The 25,177-nt window shown below is 41.5% G+C and overlaps 1 protein-coding gene across 12 annotated transcripts in view; it reads right to left on the bottom strand.

The window, feature by feature from the left end:
* Nucleotides 1-25,177, bottom strand: part of FN1 (fibronectin 1) — a 66,474-nt gene that overhangs the window by 8,847 nt on the left and 32,450 nt on the right. Inside the window, exons 21-40 of one of the 12 annotated variants that reach the window (XM_082689079.1) lie at nt 24,246-24,340; nt 22,672-22,840; nt 21,895-21,981; nt 21,458-21,649; nt 19,923-20,195; nt 18,599-18,781; nt 16,456-16,545; nt 14,946-15,215; nt 13,485-13,601; nt 12,665-12,829; nt 11,375-11,530; nt 10,590-10,703; nt 9,495-9,764; nt 8,121-8,308; nt 6,597-6,684; nt 5,547-5,723; nt 4,247-4,336; nt 3,800-3,979; nt 2,544-2,633; nt 1,148-1,617 (exon numbers count right to left, since the gene is read on the bottom strand). In XM_082689079.1, the coding sequence (XP_082545205.1) occupies nt 1,148-1,617; nt 2,544-2,633; nt 3,800-3,979; nt 4,247-4,336; nt 5,547-5,723; nt 6,597-6,684; nt 8,121-8,308; nt 9,495-9,764; nt 10,590-10,703; nt 11,375-11,530; nt 12,665-12,829; nt 13,485-13,601; nt 14,946-15,215; nt 16,456-16,545; nt 18,599-18,781; nt 19,923-20,195; nt 21,458-21,649; nt 21,895-21,981; nt 22,672-22,840; nt 24,246-24,340 (3,464 nt within the window). The remainder of the gene's footprint in view (nt 1-1,147; nt 1,618-2,543; nt 2,634-3,799; nt 3,980-4,246; nt 4,337-5,546; nt 5,724-6,596; nt 6,685-8,120; nt 8,309-9,494; nt 9,765-10,589; nt 10,704-11,374; nt 11,531-12,664; nt 12,830-13,484; nt 13,602-14,945; nt 15,216-16,455; nt 16,546-18,598; nt 18,782-19,922; nt 20,196-21,457; nt 21,650-21,894; nt 21,982-22,671; nt 22,841-24,245; nt 24,341-25,177) is intronic. The other 11 variants (XM_082689083.1, XM_082689088.1, XM_082689085.1 and 8 more) reach the window with 11 other exon arrangements.

The following is a 25,177-nucleotide window of genomic DNA, read 5'->3' as shown; positions in this document are numbered from 1 at the left end:
CGTTATGGGGGAAATTGATGTGACTTTCCCTACTGTCTTACCAACAGCCTGCACTATGTAAATAAAGCCAAGGGGGACGAAGAAGGAGGGTGGAACGATCCCAAACCAGCCGTGGACAGACACGGAACTCTGGGCGGGGGGGAGGGGCCATCTTTTCAGTCTGCCCAATTTTCCTGCCCCAGATCTGTGTGCTCCACAGTTCTCAGGAGCCCTCAGTAATTCAACAGACAATGCCATCCATCCAGCTACGGTTGCAGGTCTGTGCCAGCCCACTAGGATCCCTGAGCCAAGCCCCTTTCCCATAAATGACGGACACTGCGCTACGTGGCGGATATCTTCATCCTCGGCAAGGTGCCCTGTGACCCCAACATGGGGTCCTTAAAGCCTTTGGGCAAATCCCCAAACTCATGTTTCTAAGCTCATAAATCTTTCACAGTATAGTCAGGGGTTTTTTTGTTATTGTTGCTGTTTTTGTTTTTTTAATTCTGATGCTTTCTAAAAAAATAAGAATAAGAATCTTATTCTTATAAATAAGAACCCACTAAAAATTGGTATCAGCAAAACAAATGAAAGAATAGAGGTTTTAAAGAGTCAGTCATTTTTAACAGCTGATGTGGGCACAGTTTCACATACGTTCCTTTTCCTCAGACATATTGTAGATAATGGGATTCTTCAAGGACAAACTATAGGATGGCATTTCATTTCTTTATTTTTAAAGATTTTATTTTTAAGCAACCTCTATAACCAACGTGAAGCTCAAACTCACAACCGTGAGATCAAGAGCCACGTGCCCTTCCAACTGAACCAGCCAGGAGCCCCAAGGATGGCATCCAAGATCTTCCTGAACAAATGCAAGTTCGGGCAGAATCTCTCTCTTTTTTCAGATCATTTCTTTGTCCATATTACTAAGGAGCCTCAAATGTGGGCGACTAATAGAAATGACTTTATTCTCTCTACTAAACAAAACCTGATGCTACTCTTTGGTATACCCCCAAAGTACAGCCATATTGAGATTTAAAAAAGAAAAACCAGGGCTTACGTGTACTACCTTTCGACCCTATAATATTTATATTAGAGCTCTGGTCACTTCTGTTACCTCGCTTACTCATTTCTAGGCTGCCCAGAAGTAAAGAGAAAAATCAATTACCTGTAAAGGTTCTTCATCAGTGCCAACCGGATGACATGAAATGATATACTCAGAGCTTTCTTGGAATGGGGTCCAAGAGATGGTTGTCTGAGAGAGAGCTTCTTGTCCTGTAGAGGCATTTGGATTGAGTCCCATACCATGAGGGTAGTAGAGGTGATGGTCAACGTCTCCCCTGGGGACGTGACCAACTTGGATCTCCTCATTTACATTCGGCGGATATGGTCTTGGCCTATGCCTTACAGGGGTGGCCGTTGTGGGCGGTGTGGTGCGCCTAAAACCATGCTCCTCAAAGATCATTTGTTGCCCGACACTGGGCTGCTGACCAGAAGTGCCAGGAAGCTGAATACCGTTTCCAGTGTCATACCCGGGATTGGTGATGAAAGGGGTCTTTTGAACTGTGGAGGGAACATCCAAGATCTCTGGTCCGTGAAGATTTGGGTGTGGAAGGGTTACCAGTTGGGGAAGCTCATCTAGCCAAGAGAGGTTAGAGCCAAAAAAGCAAAGCGTGTTAAGCTCCCAAAAGTAGCAGCAGTAGTCATTACCAATTCAGGCAACAATGACTGTTTATCAATCTGATCAAAGCCCCTAGAACATTAGCAGTTCTTAGATCACAAGACATTTTTTTTTTTCCAAAAAAGAAATCTTTAAGATTTTTCTCAAAGGTTTCTTTATAGTTTAGAACGAAAAAAGCGTTAGTATGAATTTATCATACACACAAAGCTTTGAACCACTAAGCCCCATACAAGCTACTTCTGCTCAAATTAAGCTTAATGGAACTGAAATGTGCAGGCTCTTTTCTTCTTTTCTTCATTTGAGACTCATGTTACAAGGACTAGAATCCAGATTAATTATTTCAGCATCTGAAGTATGAGAATTCCAGTTTTTCAGTAATTCAAACAGTAAGAATAGATAAAAATACATCCATGTTTGTTTCTAAACTTCTTCTGTTAATATAAATATAGAATTTTCTTCAAATTAAACTGAAATCGGTTGAAAAAAAATTAGATTCTTTAGTTCAAGTTTCAGAAACCAAATAATAAATAAAGATAATGGGAAGGATTAATTCCCCCCCCCTTTTTTTAAACATTAACTTCAACAGAAGATATAGAAGAATAGTAAAAATAGCAACCTGGTTTCTACATTTTAATATCTGGCTTAGATTTTTTAAAGGTGAATAAAAGTCTTTATATTGATTGGCTAAGAAAAAAGTAAAACGAACTCGGCCGATTATGTTACATTAGACTATCCAAGAGCGCAACATGTATATGCTAAGCTGATAAGAAAAATTTCCATGAGAGAGGAATCAAAACCTGGAGAACCTTTTCACTGCAAAATTAATCACTTCTAGTTAGTTTTGTTTCAATTATCTTCCTAGTACCCAGAAGGTGCCTTTTACCTGTCTTTTTCCTTCCAATCAGAGGCTCACTCTTCTGGTTGTTCTTGAGGGCAATGACTTGGATGGTGTACTCGATGCCCGGTTCCAGACCTGATGGAAGGACAGATATCACGTTACGTCTGTGGGCTCAGCTAGTCAAATGGGAGTTGATCTTACCAGGAAATGCTACTGAGAAGCAAGCATCCTTTCTCTAGCTGGCCTTTTTGGCCTCCTGAAAGGTAAAATCTACTTCACTTTTCTTCCACAAAACCCAAATAGTCCACACATGATGGCCACTCGGTAAATTAGTAACTTCTCTACCAAATCTGGCACCTGAGAAAGTACTTTTAGTCTAACATTTTGTGGGTTTTCTTTTAACGTGTGGCCTTATCTGTCCTTTTGAACTCAAGAAAATCTATCAGCATCGTATACCACCAGTGGGATCTACATCTGGGAGAGATCATTGCAGATTAAACGAATCTACTTAGGGCCTAATAACCAGATGGTCCTCAGTGGCAGGATCAATGAAAAGTTAGACTATAGGTAAGTACTCTGTAGGAAAAAGTGGCCAGTCTTTGTGTGGTCCCTATAGGAAGTAAACAATTCAACTCCTTCCGTAAGTGATTCTATTTTTCTGTCTCCAAATTTTCTGAAAAAGCAGAGTCTCTCTCTGGTTATCTCTGTGTTCTCTAGGATTTTTCAAGTCTAGATGATATCCTGTACAGAGTCTAGAAATTTAATCTCCTGGACAAAAAATAATACCAAAGGCTTATGATCTTTCCCAATGAAATGGACAATCCTTCTTTCACATTCCAGACATGCTCTCCAGTATGGGTGGCTGGGAATCACTTGGCCTCAAGACCCATTCTGTGAACCTGGGTAATGAGAGCGGAGGCAGGTCGCCCTCTGGCAAGGCCCATATGATACCAGATCTTTCGAGAGCTAGTGGGAGGACAGGACCACAATTAGCTAGTTTGTTTTGAAAAAATGTCTTCTTCTAGGACAGGACTTACAAGTATCCGGCAAACACACAGCCAATAAAAAGATTCTATTTATGCCATGATGACAGTATTAAAATTACTGTGTTTTCATGAATTCTTGTCTTTTGAGATATACTGAGCTATGTGACTCCTCAACAGAAGATGCTTTTTGAAGTTATCAGAAATGGGGCCTCTTGTTCTCATGATACAGCATCAAAGACACAGTTGGAAATCTGCTAAGCACTTGGTGTGTCCTAGGGAGTCCCATGGAAAATGGTGACAGCGAAGCAGCAATACCGGTGATAGTAGCCTCTGTGACACCAGGGCGGGGACGAGGGACCACTTCTCTGGGAGGGGACCCAGGCTTCTCATACTTGATGATGTAACCAGTAATCTTGGCGCGGGGCGGCTGCCACGATACCAGCAAGGAGTTGGGTGTCGTGGCCAGGAAACGCAGATTGGATGGCGCATCGATGGCTAAAAGAAACCAGGATTAAGTCTCGAAGAAAGTAAATAAGCAGGGAATTTTTTCCCACACTCTTTTCCCACCCTGAGAAACAGAACCTGAGAGATTCTGAGAGATCTAATATCAGTAAAAACGAGTCTACAGCCATACCACCCTGAACACGCCCGATCTCGTCTAATATCAGTAAAAACGATTCACTGCCAGCCTCTTTGTTTCTCAAGTTCGTACAACCCATCACATATAAGTCAGTGGCATTTCTTCAGTAAAAAAGTAGTTACCAGTGGAGGCATCGATGACCACGGGGGAGCTCCGGGCGTTGTCATTCAGGGTGTACAAGTAGATCTTGTAGTCAGTGCCGGGCTGTAAACCTATGATTTGTGGAGAAATGTTTTTTATCTGATTTTCATTTACTAGGAAAATTTTTAAACTCATCGGTTAATTCGTGGTTCCTTTCTTATCCCATACATATACAGACCACAGAAGTGGTCCACATTTGAGCAATATATTAGAGCCTGGCATGGGTGTTAACTGTTAACGAGAAACATTATCACAAAAGGAAATCACTGATGCATACAAAGATACTGGCTAGAGTAAATTTTAAAATTAAAAAATGCTATGTTAAATGTAGAAGAAGAGAAAAAAAGAAGTCGTTGACTTCTTGGTTTTGGCTGACTCTTGATTTTGGCTCAGGTCATGATCTCACAGGGTTGTGAGATGCAGCCCCCCATCGGGCTCTGAGCTCAGCGTGGAGTCGGCTTGGGATTCTCTCTCCCTTCTTCTGCCCCTCCCCCTGCTCCCTCTCCCTTTCTCTCTAAAATAAGTAAATAAATCATTAAAAAAAAAAAAAGAGCTAGCCATCTTGGAGAATAAGGGGCAAGCACCTACTGAGTGTTTTCCTTTTATTATCATCAGTCACTGTAACTGGAATCAGAATTTTAAATCTTGGGGCGCCTGGGTGGCTCAGTGGTTTAGCTTCTGCCTTCGGCTCAGGTCATAATCTCAGGGTCCTAGGATCGAGCCCCCTTCAGGCTCTCTGCTCAGCAGAGAGTCTGCTATCCCCTCTCTCTCTGCCTGCCTCTCTGCCTGCCTGTGATCTCTGTCTGCCAAATAGTAAATAAAATCTTTTTTAAAAAAAAGAATTTTAAATCTCAAAAAGACCTAAATTGAGCTGGCTATTGAATATTCTCTGACTACAACTTAGATCTTCATTTTATTTTAAAATTTAATTATGTTTTATCATCGAGCTTAACATTAAGAACAGTATGCCAATATTCAGTTTCTTTTGGTTTTAAGCATTATGTTACTTTTTTTTTTGATACGAAGGGTACATCGATAAAAGATTAAATTTAATAAATGGAAATTATGCCATCTCTCTGGCAAACATTAGACAAAATCAGGCATTCACAGAATACAACTATTTCTAATTATAGTATGAAAGTAGGTTTTTAAAAATTATAGCTGCATTATTGTAAAATATTGACAATAAATTCAATCAGTATAAGTAGTAGAGTAACTGATAAGGAATTTATGTTGGGAATAGCCATCAGCAAACATGGTCAGTACAGTGAGTTCCCTGACCTGTGATGGTGTAGCTACGGACATCTGGCCTGATGGTTCTCTGAACTGGAGTCTGGCCATTTGCTGGGATGGCATCAACTTGGAAGCCAGTGATCGTCTCCGTCTTGGTTCTCCAGCTAATGGTGATGGTGGTCTCGGTAGCATCTGTCACACGGGCCCTTCTTGGAGGGCTGACATCTGCACAAATCACAACCAGAGATCAGTGCCTGGCTGATTCATTGAGGGAAGATTTTAATGTTTTAAAATCTGTCTTTATTATACACCAAACACATCCATTCCTGCGCATTACTAGTAACGTACAGATTTTCTCCTGTGGCATCCAGAAAGAAAGGTTGACAGTAATTAAAAAATATGAAAAGACTCAGCTCACATACTTTAAAATTTTTTTTGTTAACTAAAACCCTTTACAGATACTACCAGTGGTTCCCAAGCCTGGCTTAGACTATCTACCAATACCCCAATTAATATTAAAATTATTAATTTATTATAACATAAAATAAGTGTAGTAGAGGAGTTACAATGATAAGGCAATAATATATATACGTATTATTAGTACTCTGGCTTTTTTTTTATATGGCTTCATTTATTTCCTTTCAGCATAGGCAATGGCATCCCTATTTTGTAGATGAGAAAACTTAAATATTACCTGTGATTTCTGAAAGAGCATACATAAATTATTGATATAGCACCAAACTGGAATCTGGGCCTAATTTTGTCCAATACTTACTCTACTGTTAAGGTACCGCAGAAGCCAGTGTGTCCTCCCCAAACATCATGAAACCAAACTACACCAAGTAGAGCAAGTAGTAGATAACCTAGGTGTCAGTTCTAGCCCCTGACACTAACATGGTAACATTTGGAAGTGACTCCATTTATGTGGCGGTATACCACTCTCCAGAGGGTCGTAAAAGGTGACAATAGTAAGTCAACGAGAGATGGGCAAGCAAATCAGTTTCCAAGCTGGGAATCCTTCGATCAACATGGTGATCTAGAAAATCATTTACCACTTATGGAGAACGTTTGTTGATACTAAAAGGCTTGATTACTCACTCTCCAGAGTAGTGACGACTCCCTGAGCTGGTCTGCTTGTCAAAGTGTCCTTAAGCGCATAGACGCTCACTTCGTATTTGGTGGCCACCTACAAAGAAGGACACAGTAAACTTTAGCAACGGGATCTTTTAAATGCACAGGGTATTTTACTACAGCATTAGAAAGACACAATGGCTATAAAAGAAAAAAATACACCAGCAAAACCCACAGCACTATAAATTCCTACATGAATTTCATTTCAACACTGCAGATGATCAACAGCACATGTAAATTATGTGAATTTAAAAATGTGCTTAGGGGTTAACGCCAAGTACGCTGTAACTTACATACTTACAAGGAATCGATCCAAAATGGGGAAAATGGGTATTAGCCTGTTTTTCTCCTTTATGATTTGGCAGGTGCCGAGCATTTCTTTGTCTGATCATGGAGAAGCAGAGAGAATGCTCTGTTCTATCTCTGAACCCTCTCTCTGTGATTTCTCTTGGAATTGGCCTTATGTTAAGAAGTACATCAATTTCCTAGATTCCTGGCTAGTTTTCCATATGCATGTCTAAAGGATTAAAAATGTTTCAATGGAGGGAGGATCAGGTAGGTTGGGTACAAACTGGAAAATATTCCTTGCCAAGGCAACAGAGCTCAGAAAATGCATAATCAAAAAGAAGCTATGCATTCAGTCTTTGGACATATGAATTGCCTCCTCCACATACGCACATAAAATCTTTCTAAAATAAACAAAATGCATATATAAAGAGATGTACAAAAGCCAACACTATTTATACAAGTCCATCCAGACAGTCATCTGGAAGAGCTAGGTCAATATAGAGAATTCTATTTGGCACAAAATTACAATAAAATTATTTGACGACAGAGGCAAAGAACACTAATTAGATTATTATGGTATTTTTATCTCCACCACCTTAAATTGTGAAAGAGATAACTACAGTTGATCCTTGAACAGATCAAGGGTTAGCAGTCCCGAACCCCTGCACAGCTGAAAATCTGCTTCTAACTTTTGAATCCCCCAAAAGTTAACTAGTAAAAGTTGTACTGTTGACCATAAGCCTTATTGACAAATTGCTGATTACCACATACTTCGTATGCTATTTGTTATTATATAATGTACTCTTATAATAAAATAAGCTGGAGAAAGGAAAATGTTATTAATAAAATCTAAAGAAGGGAAAATACATTTATAGTCCTGTACTATTAAAAAAAAATCAGTGTCTAGAAATGAACCCACACAGTTCAAAACCACGTTGTTCAGGGGCACCTGGGTGGCTCAGTGGGTTAGAGCCTCTGCCTTTGGCTCAGGTCATGATCTCAGGGTCCTGGGATCGAGTCCCACATCGGGCTCTCTGCTCAGCAAGGAGCCTGCTTCTCCCCCGGAACCCTGCCTGCTTCTCTGCCTACTTGTGATCTCTGTCTATCAGGTAAATGGATAAAATCTTTAAAACAAACAAACAAAAAAACCATGTTGTTCAAGGGCCAACTGTACTTTTTTCAATGAAAGAGGGCACTTCTCACCATAAGTCCTGACACAACCACAGATGAGCTGTCAGGAGCGAGGTTGATCTCCTTCATTGGTCCGGTCTTCTCCTTGGGGGTCACCCGCACTCGATATCCTGTGAGCTGAACATTCGGTGCCGTCCACTGGGCGGTCAGGCTTGTTGGTGTGACCTGAGTGAACTTCAGGTCGGCTGGTGCAGGAATGGCTGTCGGGATGGCCATTGGTTAGAGGTTATCTTAGAGGAATTGGGGAAGAGGGACAGTACAGTGGATTCCAAGAAGCAGAACAGATGTGCTTGGGTTGGGTTGGGTTAGATGGGTTCCCTCGGGCAAAGATTCAGTATGAGAAAGTACAAGAAGGGATACAAAATAAAGAAAACATTTGTTGAAAAAAATGTGTTTTATATCCACCAATCTCAGAATCACTGGAGGCACTTGGGTAAATGCCAGAAGTCTGAGACACTTGAGGTTTTAGAAGTCATTTTTGTTTTTTTTTTGCTTTCCCTTAAAAAAATAAAAACAACAACAAAAAATCAAAATATCTATTGACCATTAGGATTGATTTTCCATTTGTATGGAAAGAGGAGCAATAGCTGTTTTCCTCGATAAGCGATCTTTGCATGGAAACCATTTCAGGGGTATTCCACCCCCCAAAAGACAGAAGCATGTTTTTATCCTGTTTATTTGAACCCCACAGCAGACAGTGCTGCTAAATTTGAAGTATTCTCTGTGGTGCAGCGTAAGAAGAAAATTGGCTCACAACAGAAGCAGAAAAGAGAAGCGAAAAGCAATAATACAGATAGCCACCCCCAGGGTTTATGCTGTCACAAGGACACAAATTTAGCATTCCACTCTGCTTCAGAAACAAAGCACAAGCAGATAAAGTATTGTGGAAAGCATTTGCCCTAAACTGCCTCCTATGTGTCTGATTCTCAATGCTTTAAGCAAATCACACACTCAGCGCACGATCTCCACCCAGAGAAGGAAGGTCTTACCTACGCGTTCTCAGAATCGTGCCGCTAGGAAATGGCCCAGTTTGGATTCCTTTTTTAGAGTAAGTTCTAGGATGCCTTTATGCACAGTGAGCATAACCACAGGGAGTCAGGGTTTAAGGAATAATCCACAATTTTAGGATGTCTCACTCTATGGCCTTATCTATAAGCCAAGCCACTCTAAAAGGTCCTTTATTAAACTGTATCTGAATATCACGTAAACTTTACTGTTTATGACGATTCCCTTCTAAAGAGGGTCTGTCCTAATAGAGAGGCTGTTTTGTTTGGGTTTGTTTGACCCCCTTACAGGGACTCCAGAGCCCAACAGAATGTCTAAGTCACTCAGCGGGGCGTGGAGCCGCAGCACCCGCGAGCACCCGTGCTGCGGTGGACGGTATACCTGTGGACTGGGTTCCAATCAGGGGCTGGCTCTCCATATCATCGTGCAAGGCAACCACACTGACTGTGTACTCAGAACCCGGCCTGAGGCCTTGCAGCTCTGCAGTGTCCTCTTCACCATCAGGTGCGGGGAAGAGCTCACGGATTCCATCCTCAGGGCTCGAGTAGGTCACCCTGTACCTGGAAACTTGCCCCTGTGGGCTTTCCCAAGCAATTTTGATGGAATCGACATCCACATCAGTGAATGCCAGTCCTTTAGGGCGGTCAATGTCTGTTAGGCAAATTAATGGTAAGAGGTTATGTGAAAAGCAAGTTGTGAAATGAGCATTTTTATAACATGCAAAGCAGTTCCGCAGATATCATTTTCTCTGATGGATTCAATTCCAATTAACCCACTAGCAAATGGGAAATTACTTGACACTCGATTACGTTTCTTTCGGTTTTAAAAAAGATTTAAGGTCACATCACTTATTAAGACGTAGGTGTGCGTGAGACACACAGGCACCCTGCAAAATAGCCCCACAGAGAGGATTTTTTGCCATTAATTTTCCGGTATTCCACCAAGATTCGTTTTTGCAGTGTGATGTTAGTCTCACAGACCTGGATTTTCTATACCTTGGAAGTGGTAAGGTTGATTTTCAATGTTAGATTCAGAGGATTCGAATCCTTCTTTAACTCTTCTCTCCCCCTCCCCCCACTATTTACATTAAATGCTGCTCCAGGCAGTTTTCCAAATGCTCCAAACGCAATAGCTCCATGAAGCCCACTGCTATCAACTTTACCATCCAGTCATAGAAAAGAAGGTCCAGGCAAAATATTTTGTAGATTTGGCTATAGGCAAACAGGGTTCTGCTGAGGCCATTTGAGCAAATGAAATTCAAAGCACAGCAGCTATGAGAGCTCCCTAACTTCCTTTCCCTTGATGTTCACTGCTTGGCACCAAGAAGGAAAAATGTCTGTAAAGGACTCAGCTCAAGATAACCAACTAACCAAGCGGGCTGTCTCTACGTGTACTTGCAAAAGACACATGGAGGGCGTTCAGAGGCCTAAGAACGAAGCTGACTTTGAAAATGGGGAAGAAGCATGGCTTACGTACTTGTTACTGCAGTTTGAACCAAAGGCGGACTCTCTCCGTCTTGATTCTGAGCATAGACACTAACCACATACTCCACTGTGGGCTGCAAACCTTCAATGGTCATTTCTGTTTGATCTGCAAAGGGAGGGAAAAGTAAATGTGCCACCTCTGTCATCCGCTGTTAAGGCCACGGATGTGACCACCTGCGTTCAGGAATAAAAGCCTGGTGGCCTGGATTTTTCATTTGTAGAATTATCACGAAAACATGGATAAGTCAGATATGATTTCTCTTGGACGGATATACTCATGGCTAATACAAATTGTCATACTGGAGGAAGGTCAAACTAAAGGATACACTCTAATAAGATGCCTCCAACAATGAAGGATGCCGCTCTTGGAAAACATGAAAATTAGTTTAACTTTAAGATATTCCCTTAGAATCCCAATTTTACCAGGATTTTATATAAAAACAAAAACAAGAGCTAAAAGAATCTTAAAAAGTTGGGCCGTCTCTCTACTTTATGTGCCTGACTAAATAAAACTACAAAGAGATATCTAATAATGCAAGATGTCCACACCATCAAATGGAACTTTGCATGTAAAAGGAGAAGTGCACTTCTCCAAAAAATTCTGCGGTGGAGGAAGTCTGTAACAATCTCAAGCCCTGAATTCACAAATGGGGAAATGTTTACATAGGACATAAAAATGTATGGTACTCAGACCTGGGTGGTCATGTATTTTAAAAAGCATATTGTGGGGCCCTCTTCTGTTTATCCTGATGAATGGGAGATGCTGGTTATTCTCACCTGGGCCTGTGGTTTTCGTTTTTGATGGTCCTGGGCCATTTTTGGGAGTAGTGGTCACTCTGTAACCGGTAACAGGGGAACTTGAAGGCAGCCACCTGACGCTAATGCTGTTGTCCTGAACATCAGTCACTTGCATCTGGGATGGTTTGTCAATTTCTACAAACAAAAACAAGGAGAAACCAGTGAAGCCCCAGTTGGTGGGGACAAGAATGGACAAGGAATGATTCCAGTCCTGGTAGGCACAGAAAGATCTCTTATTACCCTTAGTGACTCCCAGGTAGTCCTTTGGCAGAAACACACAGATGGCCTTTGGGAGGTGGGACCTGTATCTAGATACAGGATGGCTGCCTCATACACAAAGAAACTATATGCCAAGTAGGTGTTTGTCTTCTTACTTTATCAGCTCATTCATTCATTCATTAACAGATATTTTCTGAACACCCTTTATGCCCGTCTCTACTGCAGGCCCATGGAATATATCCATTAACAAAATAGACACAATCTCTAACCTTTGCGGTGCTTCTTTAAATATCTGGCTTGAAACTCTGTCAGACTCATCTTGTTAAAAAAGAAAAGCAAGTTGGTGCAGCCACCGTGGAAACCAGTGTGCAGATTCCTTAAGAAATTAAAAATAGGGCTATCCTATGACCCTGTAATTGCACTACTGGGTATTTACCCCAAGGATACAGATGTAGTGAACAGAAGGGCCATCTGTACCCCAATGTTCATAGCAGCAATGGCCACAGTCGCCAAACTGTGGAAAGAACCAAGATGCCCTTCAACAGACAAATGGATGAAGAAGATGTGGTCCATATACACTATGGAGTATTATGTCTCCATCAGAAAGGGTGAATACCCAACTTTTGCATCAACATGGACTGGACTGGAGGAGATTATGCTGAGTGAAATAAGTCAAGCAGAGTCAATTATCATATGGTTTCACTTAATGTGGAGCATAAGGAAAAACACAGAGGACATTGGGAGATGGAGAGGAGAAGTGAGTTTGGGGAAATCGAAGGGGGAGACAAACCATGAGAGACTGTGGACTCTGAGAAACAAACTGAGGGTTGGGGGGTTGGGTGAGCCTGGTGGTGGGTATTAAGGAGGGCACGTATTGCATCGAGCACTGGGTGTGGTGCATAAACGATGAATCTTGGAATGCTGAAAAAAATAAAATTAAATTAAAAAAAAAAAGAAAAGCAATTCTGCAATGAGGAAAATACCATGGGAGAACATCACAAACCTATCTGAGTAAATATTCCCCTGTCTCTCCAAAGGAGGAGTCAGTACCTGTTCGATAATCAATGGAAATCGGCTTGCTGCTTGCGGGGCTGTCTCCACGGCCAGTGACAGCATACACGGTGATGGTGTAGTCTGCTCCAGGTTTAAGGCCACTGATGGTAGCTGTGGACTTGCTCCCAGGCACAGTGAACTCCTGCACAGGGCTATTTCCTCCTGTGTGAAAAGGGGTTAGTTCTGAGCGTGAAGGGCTGAGAAATAGTTGGGGACTGCTGAGCAATGACATTAACATCCTGAGAAAACATTTAGTCACACCCTTGATTATTCCCTTTAAAAGAGAATTATTAGTAGGGTCCACATGGAAACGTATTTATTTATGCATGTAGTGAACCTTACAGTAAGTGTGTAAAAATTGGGAGAAAATTGCAGTTGATGCTTTTTTAACATTCCAGTATTCAAATGTCACTGAGTTGTAGATTAACATTAGAAGGAGAAAGAAGGTAAGTCCTCAACCCAGGATGGAGTATACTGGGTTCCTTTTTCAAGACATTAATGTCTTGTCTGAAAATATAGGAAAATAAAAAAATACAAATCACTTATTATTTCATCAATGATAATATATTTGTGAATTTGTAATTCTTTCTTCCTCAGCTCTCCTGTTCCTCCTTTAGAAGGATGCAAACAACTCTGTATCTTGGTTTTGCCACCAATTAGAGCGTATATATATTTTTTCACATATTCTTGGAAGAGACAAGGCTCCATTGAATGGACTTGCCAAAGTCTCTTTAAATATGCATCTGCCCTTGGGCTTTGAGGTTACCCACAAAAGAATCTGGCTCCATGGGAGTGAAAGAGCATTTCATTAAGGCACCTGTTTCTCCGTAGGTGATCCTGTAATATCTCACTGTGACAGCGGGAGCTTCCCAGCTGATCAGCACACTGGTAGGAGTTGCAGCAATGACTTCCAGGTCCCTTGGAACATCAGAAACTAGAAAAACAAGGCAAAGTTTCCATATCTATAACTTTCAAATGATGCCCAGATTTATTCTGGTTTGTTTTTTTTTTTAAGATAACTACTTTTGTAATTCCTGCATTTAATAATGCAGGTATTATGCAAAATTAGCAGAAGTAAAAATAACAAACAATTCAAGGTAAGGGGTTAAGGAGGCAATTCAGATTACGATAAAATGACGATTACAAATTTATTGAAGAATTTTTTTCCTTCAAGTTTTTATTCTGAAAAATTCTAAAACAGTGGCGCCTGGGGTGTCTCAGTCGGTTAAGTGTCTGACTCAGTCTCAGCTCAGGTCTTGACCTCAGGGTCATGAGTCTGAGCTCCACACCGGGCATGGAAACTACTCAAAAATATTAAAACAACAGAGAAGTTACAAAAAATAATTTAATGAACACCTACATTCCCTTCTCTTGGGCATTTGTTAATTAGTAAAAATTGCCACAGTTGTTTATCTCTCTTTCTGTGTCTTTCTCTTTTTGTTAAACCCTTTGAGCCTGAGGAACAGGTATCATGATGCTACTTGTCTCCTAAGTACCTCAGCATGTCTCCTAAAAATACCAACACCGTCTGATTTAACAATTCTGGTTTTATTTTTTTTTTTTAATTAATTTATTTATTTGACACAGAGAGAGAGACATCGAGAGAGGGAACACAAACAGAGGGAGCAGGAGAGGGAGAAGTAGGCTTCCCACTGAGCAGGGAGCCTGATTCGGGGCTCGAGCCCAGAACCCTGGGATCATGACCTGAGCTGAAGGGGGCAGACGCTTAATGACCGAACCACTCAGGTGCCCAATAATTCTGTGGGGTTTTTTTTTTGTTTTTTTTTTTTTTTAGCTTTTATTTATTTATTCATGAGAGAATGAGTGAGAGAGAGCATGAGAGAGGAGAAGGTCAGAGGGAGAAGCAGACTCCCCAAAGAGCCGGGAGCCCGATGCGGGACTCGATCCTGGAAGTCCGGGATCATGAGCTGAGCCGAAGGCAGTCGTTCAACCAACTGAGCCACCCAGGCGCCCCCAATAATTCTGTTTTTAAAGGAACTCTGAAACAGAGATTTCTTAATATTTTGAATAAAATTTCAGGTATTAGAAATGTAAAAATACATTAATCCAGTGAGAAATTTTCTGCGATAAAGTTATCTTCAATAGAGCTAAAGAGGAGATTTCCTCCACGCATTCTCTCACTTCTCTCTCCATGCCTCATAAGCACAATCCATTTTTCTAAGAGATGATGATTCAGACAACACAAAGCCGCTTTCCAGAAGATCCCACCTGCCCAGGAAGTCCTCTGAGTGCCTTTGCAGACCAGAAAACAAGTTACCTGTTGACTGTTGACCAATCAAGGGAGGACTTTCTTCTCTGCCATTCAGAGCAACGATGCTGACCACATATTCTGTGCCCGGATTGAGATTGGTGAGGGTGATGGAATTCCGAGAGGGGGGCACTCGGTCTTCCCGAGGTCTTCCACCAGTGTGCTCGGGGTGATGGCGAATCCGGTAGCCAGTGATGGTGGCTCGAGGGGCAATCCAGTGGACGGTGAAAGAGTTGGCAGTGATATCAGAGAAGTCAATGCCAGTTGGGGAATCAAGACCTGTTGTTCCGACCCAGGGGGGAAAAAAAAAGACATCACCAGTTTAGGAGGTGAGGAAGAATGTAGGGAAAGTAACCCAGGGAAGCCAGTGTTTCTGTCCTTTCTCCTCAGCACAGCAAAATGCTGTGCTTGCTGTGCTGATTCTAAGCCACACATAAATTTCAAAATCATAAACTGCCCCAGTTCCAAATGGCCAACTCAAGCTTTTTCTTTTTTCTTTTGCTAAGTAATCCAAGTTATTTTTACATGTTGTTACCAAAGGTTTCTGCCTCGCTTTTGAAGACAGCTATTTAAGATATCTGGGAATAATTTTTCAAATGCTTCAGTGTTCAAGTATTCTGGGTTTCTATCCTATAAGTGTGTCTCTCAAAATAAGGCAAGATATGCCCACTTTCAGGTTAAGTGTTTGGTTCGTAAAGAAGCTTTCTGCGCTCAAGAGGAAATTGTTAGGTCAACAGGGTAGTAATAATGCCAAACATAAAACTCTCAAAAATGAAAATAAGACATCATCCTGGACAGAGTACATGCAAGTAAATCCTCATGAATTGAAAATTTAGTGTACTGCAGAAAAATGAGTAAAAATTTTAGAGTATATCTCAAATTCAAATCAATTAATCTCTCTGGGCCTGTCCAAAATTTTTATTTTAGTATTAATAAATTGAGATATCACAATAGAACCAAGGGTACTATAATAAATAAATTAATGGGTATACCACATCGCACTGTTTTAAAAGGGAAAAATTAACAGAAGCCCTCATATTAAAGAAGAAATGTAATATTACAGGATTCAGTTAAACTTCTTCACATAGCAAATGGCTATTTCGCCAAGCAGAAAAAAACTTGTTGGCTTAGCAAAGGAAGGAAAAGACTTCCATGACAATGACAGCGTTGGATCAGCCTTAGACAGAGCCGCCTAATGAGAGGGAATGGTCACCATCTCTAAACAACAGAGATGATATTATTCTTGGGAGATTTTTTAAAAGGACAGACAATAACGTTTCTGGACTATTTTAGTCCTCTCTGGAAGCCAAGAGTATAATCTTAGTGACTGAAAGTCAGGGTAATACTTGCAGAAGCGTCATTTAATTTTTAAAGCCAGTGATCAGAAAGTAATGACAAGGCTACAAGCACCACTACCACCCCAGAAATGGAGGTGCGTTTTTAGAAGCAGCATTCCATTCTGCTATTTAAAATTGGTAGCTCAAAGCTATTTGATCCGCATACTGCCAACACAACTCACCTGTTTTCTGCCTTCCTCTAAGGGGTATGCTCTCGTGTTGTTCGTATACACTGGAGACACTGACCAAATATTCTGTGCCAGGCAGGAGATCTGAAGAGCCAAGGAGGACTTATTTTTAAATTGTGCTCAGAAGCATGAAAAAAGCAAAGCACTCTTAGGACTATTTCAATAGATAAAATAACATACACAAAAGTTGAGTCCCCTGACCTACTCATACTGACGTGTGAGTGTCACTACCTACAGGTAGGCTGTAATGGGTTGCTAAGGAAAGGTCACCTTGCCTTCCAATGTCTCTAAGCTGTGCCCTCAGACGTACTTCTGAGAGTATGATTCACCCTGATCCGCAATAAGATGGTAGCTGCCACATAACATTCTCTCTGTCAGCCACTCAATATTACACCTGTTGAGGGCATGTGATAATAATCACTGTGGCTTGTCATTGACTTGTCACCAACAATCCTAGGAAGAAGTTTGCTACTATTTAAAGCAGGCTTGTGGCCATCCAATAAACTGCAAATATTTCAAATGTACAGTTCAGACAGGTTTTGGACTATGTATGAACTTGTGAAATCATCACCACATTTATGACAATGAACATATCCATCACCTCCAAAACTCTGGTTTAAAACTATCCCCATTTTACACATGAGAAAACGGAGGCACAGAGAAATTGTCTTCTTTGACATCCTTGCCTGAAATCATAAACAGTTTGACCCAGGCCAAGACGGGTGGTCTTAATTAACCTTTACTGGAAAAGAGTTACAGTCCATGGGGAAACGGATTGGTTTTGCCATAACAAAGTAAGAACAAAATACTTAACAAAATTATATACACTTTCCTGAGTATCCTCTTCTCTCATTTTGAGGTCTCCGAAAAAGTGATTCTTCCTCGTTAGACCCCATTCCCCCCCATACCATTTCTATAGAGGCCCCTGCAAGGCTTAGATGCTCAGACTCCCCTTTCCTTGTTCCTCGTTGCCCTGGGGTGATTTATTTAACCACTACAGACCCTAGTTGTTTCATCTATAAAACTGGGTAATAATGATTTCTCTGGGGGAGATGGCTACTTTGCAATCTAGAGCAAAGATCTAGAAGAAGATCTGAGAACACATGATGAACATGTGACCAGTCTGTGGGGCAGACCTGGTCCTAAGGCAGGGGTTGCATACTGAGCGATGCTGTTAACTGCTGATCCCAGAGTGCTCCAGAAGACAAATAAGAGCCCTGCTGATGTACAGATATAAGGATGTTCTCACAGTCGTGAAATGAGAAGGCGGGACTGTGGTCCTGTTGAGCTGCCTTCCCTGCTCTAAAGCATGTTCACGATATGAAGGATATTTTCAGACTATCCTTTGGTACTGTACTACATGTGAGCGCTTTCCTTCCTTGTGTGGAAACCTATGCCGTTCTCCTGTGTTTATTCTACTACTCCAGTGAGAGGATGACACTGACAGGAAACACAGCACCATGTCTCAGTCTCCTTCTATTTTCTTTAATCAACGATGTCTATTTCAAAAAAGTAATATCTAGAAACACACAATTTTCGTAAATGGTTGCTGTTTTTCCAGGTGCTCAGCCTTCAGAGAAACCCTGCCAAAAGATTCTTCCTGAAGTACCAGTTACCCTTCGGCTCTTTCTTCAAAACAGCATCCTGAGCTATCCTGAATTGCTGTTTCTATGCCTTCAAACACCAGAGATTACCTGCTCAATGCTTTTTTTTTTTTTAAATGAGAGTAAAACAGATATGGTGACACTATTTTCAATCCTCATCACTTCCCTCTCTAAACATTTAGATTTAGTCATACGTTTTCTCCTGACATTCGTTTATTTTTATGTGTTCATCTGGAAGCAGAATTTGTTTGAAGTCTTCGAACTTTGCTGCTGGTGTTTTTCTCCTATGATCTTTAAAAAGTTGTAGATCTCAGAGATATAGACATGAAAATCGCAATAAACACGACAGCTTTCAAAACGTACAGGGCTGCATATCCGATGGGGAGTTCAGCTTCTAGTCTTGTTGTAGCTGTCTTCATCTTAGTTACTCCTACCTGAGAACTTGGAACTCTTTCCTGGGGCTCTAGCTTAGTAGATACAGTTACAGTAGATACAGATACAGTTAGTAGATACAGAGACAGATGACTGCTTACTTGTCAAGACCACTGCATTGTCTGAAGGAGAGATCGACAACTCTGCAACATCTTCCTCATTTTTCACCGGTGAGTAGCGCACCAAGAGGTTGGTCAATTCAATGGATGGAGGTGGGGCCCAGGTGACACGCATCGTGTCTGGACCAACATTGGTGAATCGCAGGTCAGTGGGAGGAGGAACAGCTGGTTTCAAAGAAGGAGGAACACCAGGTCAAGATAGTTTGAAAACGAAAGTTAACCCAAAGAGCTGGGAAGCTAAAAAACAATAACTCATGCATAAAGGAAATGAGTCACCATCATGCAAATGATATAATCTAAATCTAATCTAAATCATAGTGAACTACTGTTAAAAAAATAAAACACTACACACAGTACTGTTAGGCCCCTTTAACCTTTCTGCCATCGGTGCATATCGAAGAATAATTAGCATCTGCTTCCAAATACGTGGATTTGAAGTGCATTATAAATACCACTGACAGTTATTTTATCCCAGGCTGAAGAGGCTTAAGTTGCCACACAGCAGAGAGAAATACAGCGGTGCTTTCTGAAGAAACACATGCACACAGACACAAAGACAAGAGGGTCCTAAGTTTCCCCTGACCCGAGGTGACTACAGCTACCGGCATTGCTACAATCCCGCTCCGTGAACTCTACCTATAAGTGAAGAGGTTCATGCAGATTGGTTCTCGGCATGTTTCTTACCATGCAGGGCAGAGAACCTTTGTAATGTTGCATGCTCAGCCCCAGACTGGTTAAAGAGGAGTTTTTTGTTTTGTTTTTACCTAGCCATGGCAAGGCAATCCACCATGCTCCAAAGTTTCTTTTTCTCCTCTGTCAAAACACCCCTCTTCCAATTCACCCTACATTTTACTGGGATTTTAGTCAACTACAGAAAAGGAAGACGGTGGGCTTTCTCGAAGAGTAGAAGGAAGGGCATCCTGGTACGTTTGGAAGTACCTTTAGTATTAACTGGTGCTCACAACACAATTTGGTACTCATGCAAGATACGTTAAAAAAATAAAACAACTCCAGGTGGGCAAATTCATTTAACCTTTGCCATTTTGCATCGAACAGATCAGCTCTCTCTAGCTTTATGCACATTTGTGGTTTAAATGAAAGTGTATTTAAGACCACGTGCACATGCCTTCGACCCATCGGCTTAGCCTATACGTCTGATTCCTCACCCGCCCCCAACCCATCCTCCCTCTCCTAACGGCTGGCAAATTGCTGGCTTTCCCCGCGAAACGTCCGTCTTTAACCAGAGTGACTGTCGGCAGCATGCAACACCATCCATGTCTCAAACACAGAAGTTTTCAAAATTCACCCGTTTGCTGTGTCAGTGTAGTAGGGGCACTCTCTCCGCCATTAATGAGAGTGATAACGCTGATGTCATAGTCAATGCCCGGCTCCAGCCCTGTAACTGTGTAGTATCCTACTGAGGAGTCCACAAAATCTTCAAAAATAGGGATACCTTCTCCTGCCGCAACTACTGTGATGCGGTACCCAATAATGGTGGAAGAGTTTAGCGGGGTCCACCTCAGGCCGATGCTTGAATCGGTTATGTCAACAAAGCTTAGGTCAGTGAGTTGGGGCACCTCTATTGAGTTACAAAGCAAAGGGGGGGGGGGCAAAGGGAAGATGGAGGCAAAAAGAGGAAAAAAATCAAGCAGTGTACATCAGGTTACGAGTGGCAAACTTGACAGAATGTTAAAGCAATGATGGTAATATGCGATCTTTTCCCAATGTTCTGAAAAGACGTTCTAAGCACCATGAATATAGTTTGCTTCCCTGGGAGAGTAGAACAGGTTACAATATTCTTAGGGATCTTCTTGCATTTGAAAAGGATCTCTAAACAGTAGAGTTGAAACTCTCAGGTTCTTATAAGTCACAGGGCTGTTTAGGATGTCAAAACCATTCTTAGAATCTAGACATAATAACTGTAGTAAGTATCAGCAATGCTTTAAAAAAAAAAAGAAAACTTTTTTAGTTGGAAAACAGAGCTTACATGAAGGAGGTTTAAAAAAAAAAAAATCGGTCAGCGAGTTTTTCTTTCTTTTTCCATAGAAAAACTCAAGACGATATTACGGCCATAATGCTGGTGCATTATGAATGTATGGTGTGAAACATTCAGGAGGAAGACAGGTATACTGGAGTTCAAGACCACTGCCAATATTTTGCTTAACTCATAATCGAAGTTATTTAATCAGCATTACGAAAAGCATTCTCCCAAATAGTGCAAAGGAGAATATAATCTGTTCAATGCTTTCACTGGGTCACAATCCAATTTTGGACAAAGAACAAACCTATCCCCAGATAGGTCTTTTCAATGTTGTCTTTCAGTCCACCAAGAAAGAACACCCGAAGGCGTGGCCTTTATGTCATTTCTTTTTTCAATTTTATAAAGGTAGGATTTGAAACTTTAAGATGAAGAATTGAACGTATTAGCCAAATGCTACGTCCATGCTCATGTATGGACACAGGTACGATTTTATAGATGTTGGAAATTGACATGGACTGTACAATCAGGGACAAATGTGCCGATGGGATGCATTTACCATATTACTTTTAGCCTGTCAGTACTGAGGACAGACACATGACATCATTTTAGTAATATTTCCACGTGAGCGGACAGTACAGAGTTCAAGCCGTCATGGCACTCAGTTACATCCCCATCGCCACAAACAGCATCCTGGTGAAGCGGACAGGAAAGCAGTGTAAATAGCAAGCATGTGTCCAAACAGTTGCTCTGACCTCACGGTTTTGGAGAGTGGACACCCTCAACCACCTGGGGATTAAGATCTTAAGCCCTACTCTAATCGAAACTGCCACTCTTAGGATAGTAGCTTATTCTTCCATTACCTGGGATGACGGTATCAGAGATAGGGACACTTTCCTTGTCATCTTTGACAGCGTAAACACTGACATTGTACTCCAGGCCGGGACTCAGGTTCTCGAAGGTGCAAGAGCTCTGATCTGCATGGACCACTTCTTCCAGAGAGTAGCCCTGTTGGCCATTTAGAGGGGTGGTGGTGATTCTATAACCAGTAATGTCTAGAGAAAACAGGAAGGAGGAAATTACTGCACAGAGCATCTGTGACCCAGGTCACCTTAAACCCGACTCCAGTGATGGACCCGCGAAGGGGAAAGGAGGAAGACTTGGCATTTATTGAGGACTCCCTGTGATTCAATGTCACAATGACCCTTTGAGGCAGGTATTAATATCCTCGGTTTAAAGAAGCTCTTGGACCAGGGGAGCAATGACCAAAGGTTTGCTCTCTGATACATCCCAGGCTTACCTGGAGTGGTGCTCCTTTCCCAGGAGACGGTAAGCACTCCAGTGTCAGGGTTTGCTTCCAGATGCAAGTTCGTGGGTGGAGACAATGCTATGCAGAAAAAAATTTTTAAATTAAAAGTTAAAGCTAACACCAAGCACATGACCTGTGGAAAGTACTTTTTTCTTTCTCTCTCTCTTTCTTTTCTTTTCTTTCTTTTTTTCTTTTCTTTTCTTTTCTTTCTTTCTTTCTTTCTTTCTTTCTTTCTTTCTTTCTTTCTTTCTTTCTTTTCTTTCTTTCTTTCTTTCTTTCTTTTTCTCTTTTCCTCCCTCTTTCCCTGCCCCTCTCTCTTTCTTTCTCTTTCTCCCTTCCCCATTCCCTTCCTTCTTTTCAAGAGTCAGTAAAAATAGACGTTACACTATGAAACATGGGTGGATGGTGATTCCCTGAGAACATTTCTTTTTATGGTTAATGATTTTGCAATACTATTGAAATTCTTCCTGTCCTGCCAGTTCATAAATATTTTTGACATGGAAAGAACAGTTCTGATAGCATAGAATAGATGACATGAGATGGCCTTGCTGCTCCAAACCCAGCAATAGCTAATAAGGTAAGTGGGAATGGGAGCTTCCCCCTCATGCCATTATCAGAAGCAAAGAAGCTCTGGGACCAGGGGAGCAATGACCAATGGTTTGCCCTCTGATACATCCCAGGCTTACCTGGAGTGGTGCTCCTAAAAGCAGCTATGTTCAAGAATTGGACCAGTTTTAAAAACTAAGAGAGGCAAAGAATTCCTCTTACGTGTCACCACTTTCTTTACAATCGGAGCATCTCTCTCTTTCCCATCCCTCAAGACGGAGATGGTGTACACATATTCCACGCCGGGAGTCAGGCCAGACACCACGATACTTCCTGACTCTGACGTCACTTCTCGTGGTGCTTCCCCTCCTTGGCTTGGTCGTACACCCAGCTAGAAGGAGGAAAGCAAAATAAACACCAAGGTCAAGTATTTCCAGAGCTGGATTACTGCAGAGAGAATGCTGTATAGAACGGGATCTCTTGTGCACACTGCTTATTGTGCTTTGTTAGGCGATGAGTTGGAGCCTGCTTGTAGCTCTACTAGACACTTTAGTGGGACGTTCCTTGGGCTGGGGGGCTAAGGTGGGAGAGGCGTCTTCCAGAACTGCAGGACATTGGCTTATCATGGAAGTTTATGGAGAAATGGCATTATGTGCTGTTTTGCTTGATCAATAATCTCCAGATATAAACCAGAAGTACACAGGGGTTTTGGGCCACGAGGCAAGTTCAGTTCTACTTTCTTTGCCGCTGGAAGAAATCCTCCAGCGCTCTCTTTAATGAGTTATGAACATTCAACTTAAAGGTAGCAGCCCTTTTAACATTTTCTACTTCAGAAACATTCCTTTTGAAGAAGTATGTTCATAGCTTAAACTGCAGGACAATATATTACAAAAGAAGAATGAAAATGAAGGTGCCCATAATTTTCAATTTTTAAATATTTTGTTTCAAAACCTAGGTAATATCGTCTCATCAAACAGTGTTCAACTCCAGAGATGTCCTTTGTAGGTTTATAAGGCTTCTGAAAGTCAGAATGACACGATTAAGGGAAATTTAAAACAGCAGTCTTCAAAAAGGGCTTCTCTATATTTAAGTAGCATAATCATCAACATGGCCATTTGCGTATTTCAAAAAAGAAGTGACCTTTGGTGTATTTTTCTACACAAGTAATCATGGAGATTTAGTCTTGATTTCCAATTATAGTAAATATTTCTCTCCCCACACTCTAAATGCCAAGGAAAGGAATTCTTTTAAACATATTCATTTGTATTCATCACTTCCCTAATATCATTACTTTAAAGAACATGAATTCAGATATCTACAGGGAAGACCTTAATCTTAGCTTCTATTAAGAGATTCACCCAAGGGGCTTTGAACAAGTAGAGATGAAAATGATTGGATGGAAATGTGATTTTTAAGTGACTCTGAGTCTAACTGGTCTCCCTAACTTGGTTTTCGTGAACTTGTTGACACCCATTTACAACAACACAACAAAAGGCATTTCCCTGTGTATTTTAAAATGCCATTCCCTGGGGGAAAGGACAAGAGAAAATGAGACGACAACAACAGTTCTAGATGAATATTTTGTCCTTTACAAAGCACTTCCCAGCCTCGGTCCATCCTTCCGTCCGTTTAGCTAGGGGATGGTCATGTTATCCCTCCATAGTGGGCGTCACAGAGACGCAGATGAAGACAGGTAACAGACCCCAGGTCTCCTCTGACTCCCAAACACCCTGTTTCTATCACAACCAGAAACAAGCACTTCGGGACCTATCAAGAGATTAGGAACCCCAACTTACCTTAAAACCAATCCTTGGAGCAGGTGTCCATGTGATCACAATGGTGGTCTCAGTGACCTCCGTGTTGTAAGGTGGAACGGAGCTGAGGGGCTGCACTGTGAGACAGAACCAATGCACGTGTTCACACCTTGGAGTCACAGACGATGGCAGAGAACGCACAGAACGAGCATTTTTACGGAGAACCTCAGTTTACCCAGCTAGTGGATCCTACACGTAATAGCCTTTACTGGGTGGCAATTTGGAGGAGGTCAGTGCTTCCCGATCTTTCATGTGCCACACAGATGATCTGGCAGCTGGCTGAAATGCAGGGTCTGATTCTGTGGGACCAGCGTGGGGTTAGGACTTTGCATTTCCGTGATGCCCATGCTACCAGTCCGTGAGTCATACGTCAGGAACAATGGCCTCAATGACCTCAAAAGACACTTTTGAGACCTCGGATTCTTTGATTTGTGTCTTTTTATCAAGTTTGGGATTTGAGTTTTATGATAGTAAATTTCCCTCTACGGTCCGTATAAAATCCCAGTTGAAACGTAAAACTGGTCTCCACAAACTGGTTATCCTTCTGCTTTTTAGATCATTAGTCGGAGAACAACTGTTAAATCATAGATGTGATCTGAAAATAGCTCTGTGCTGAATTATTCCATAACGATGGTCAATTACTTTTGGTTGCAATGAGAAATACCATATGAAAATTCAACAAAATCTGCCACTATGGGCTTACTTAGAAATCCTAAAGATTCCTTAAATACGTGATTATTCATTGAGGATAATCACATTACAAAAATTTGGTACTCTGCCACTGGAATTCGGAATTAGAACAAGTTAATTTGGGAGCGCCTGGGTGGCTCAGTGGGTTAAGCCGCTGCCTTTGGCTCAGGTCATGATCTCGGGGTCCTGGGATCGAGTCCCGCATCGGGCTCTCTGCTCAGCAG

The sequence above is a fragment of the Mustela nivalis genome (assembly GCF_964662115.1).
Source record: "Mustela nivalis genome assembly, chromosome: 11".
Lineage (NCBI taxonomy): Eukaryota > Metazoa > Chordata > Mammalia > Carnivora > Mustelidae > Mustela > Mustela nivalis.
Note: the sequence above shows the minus strand (reverse complement) of the source record. Positions and strands in the feature narration are given on the sequence as shown.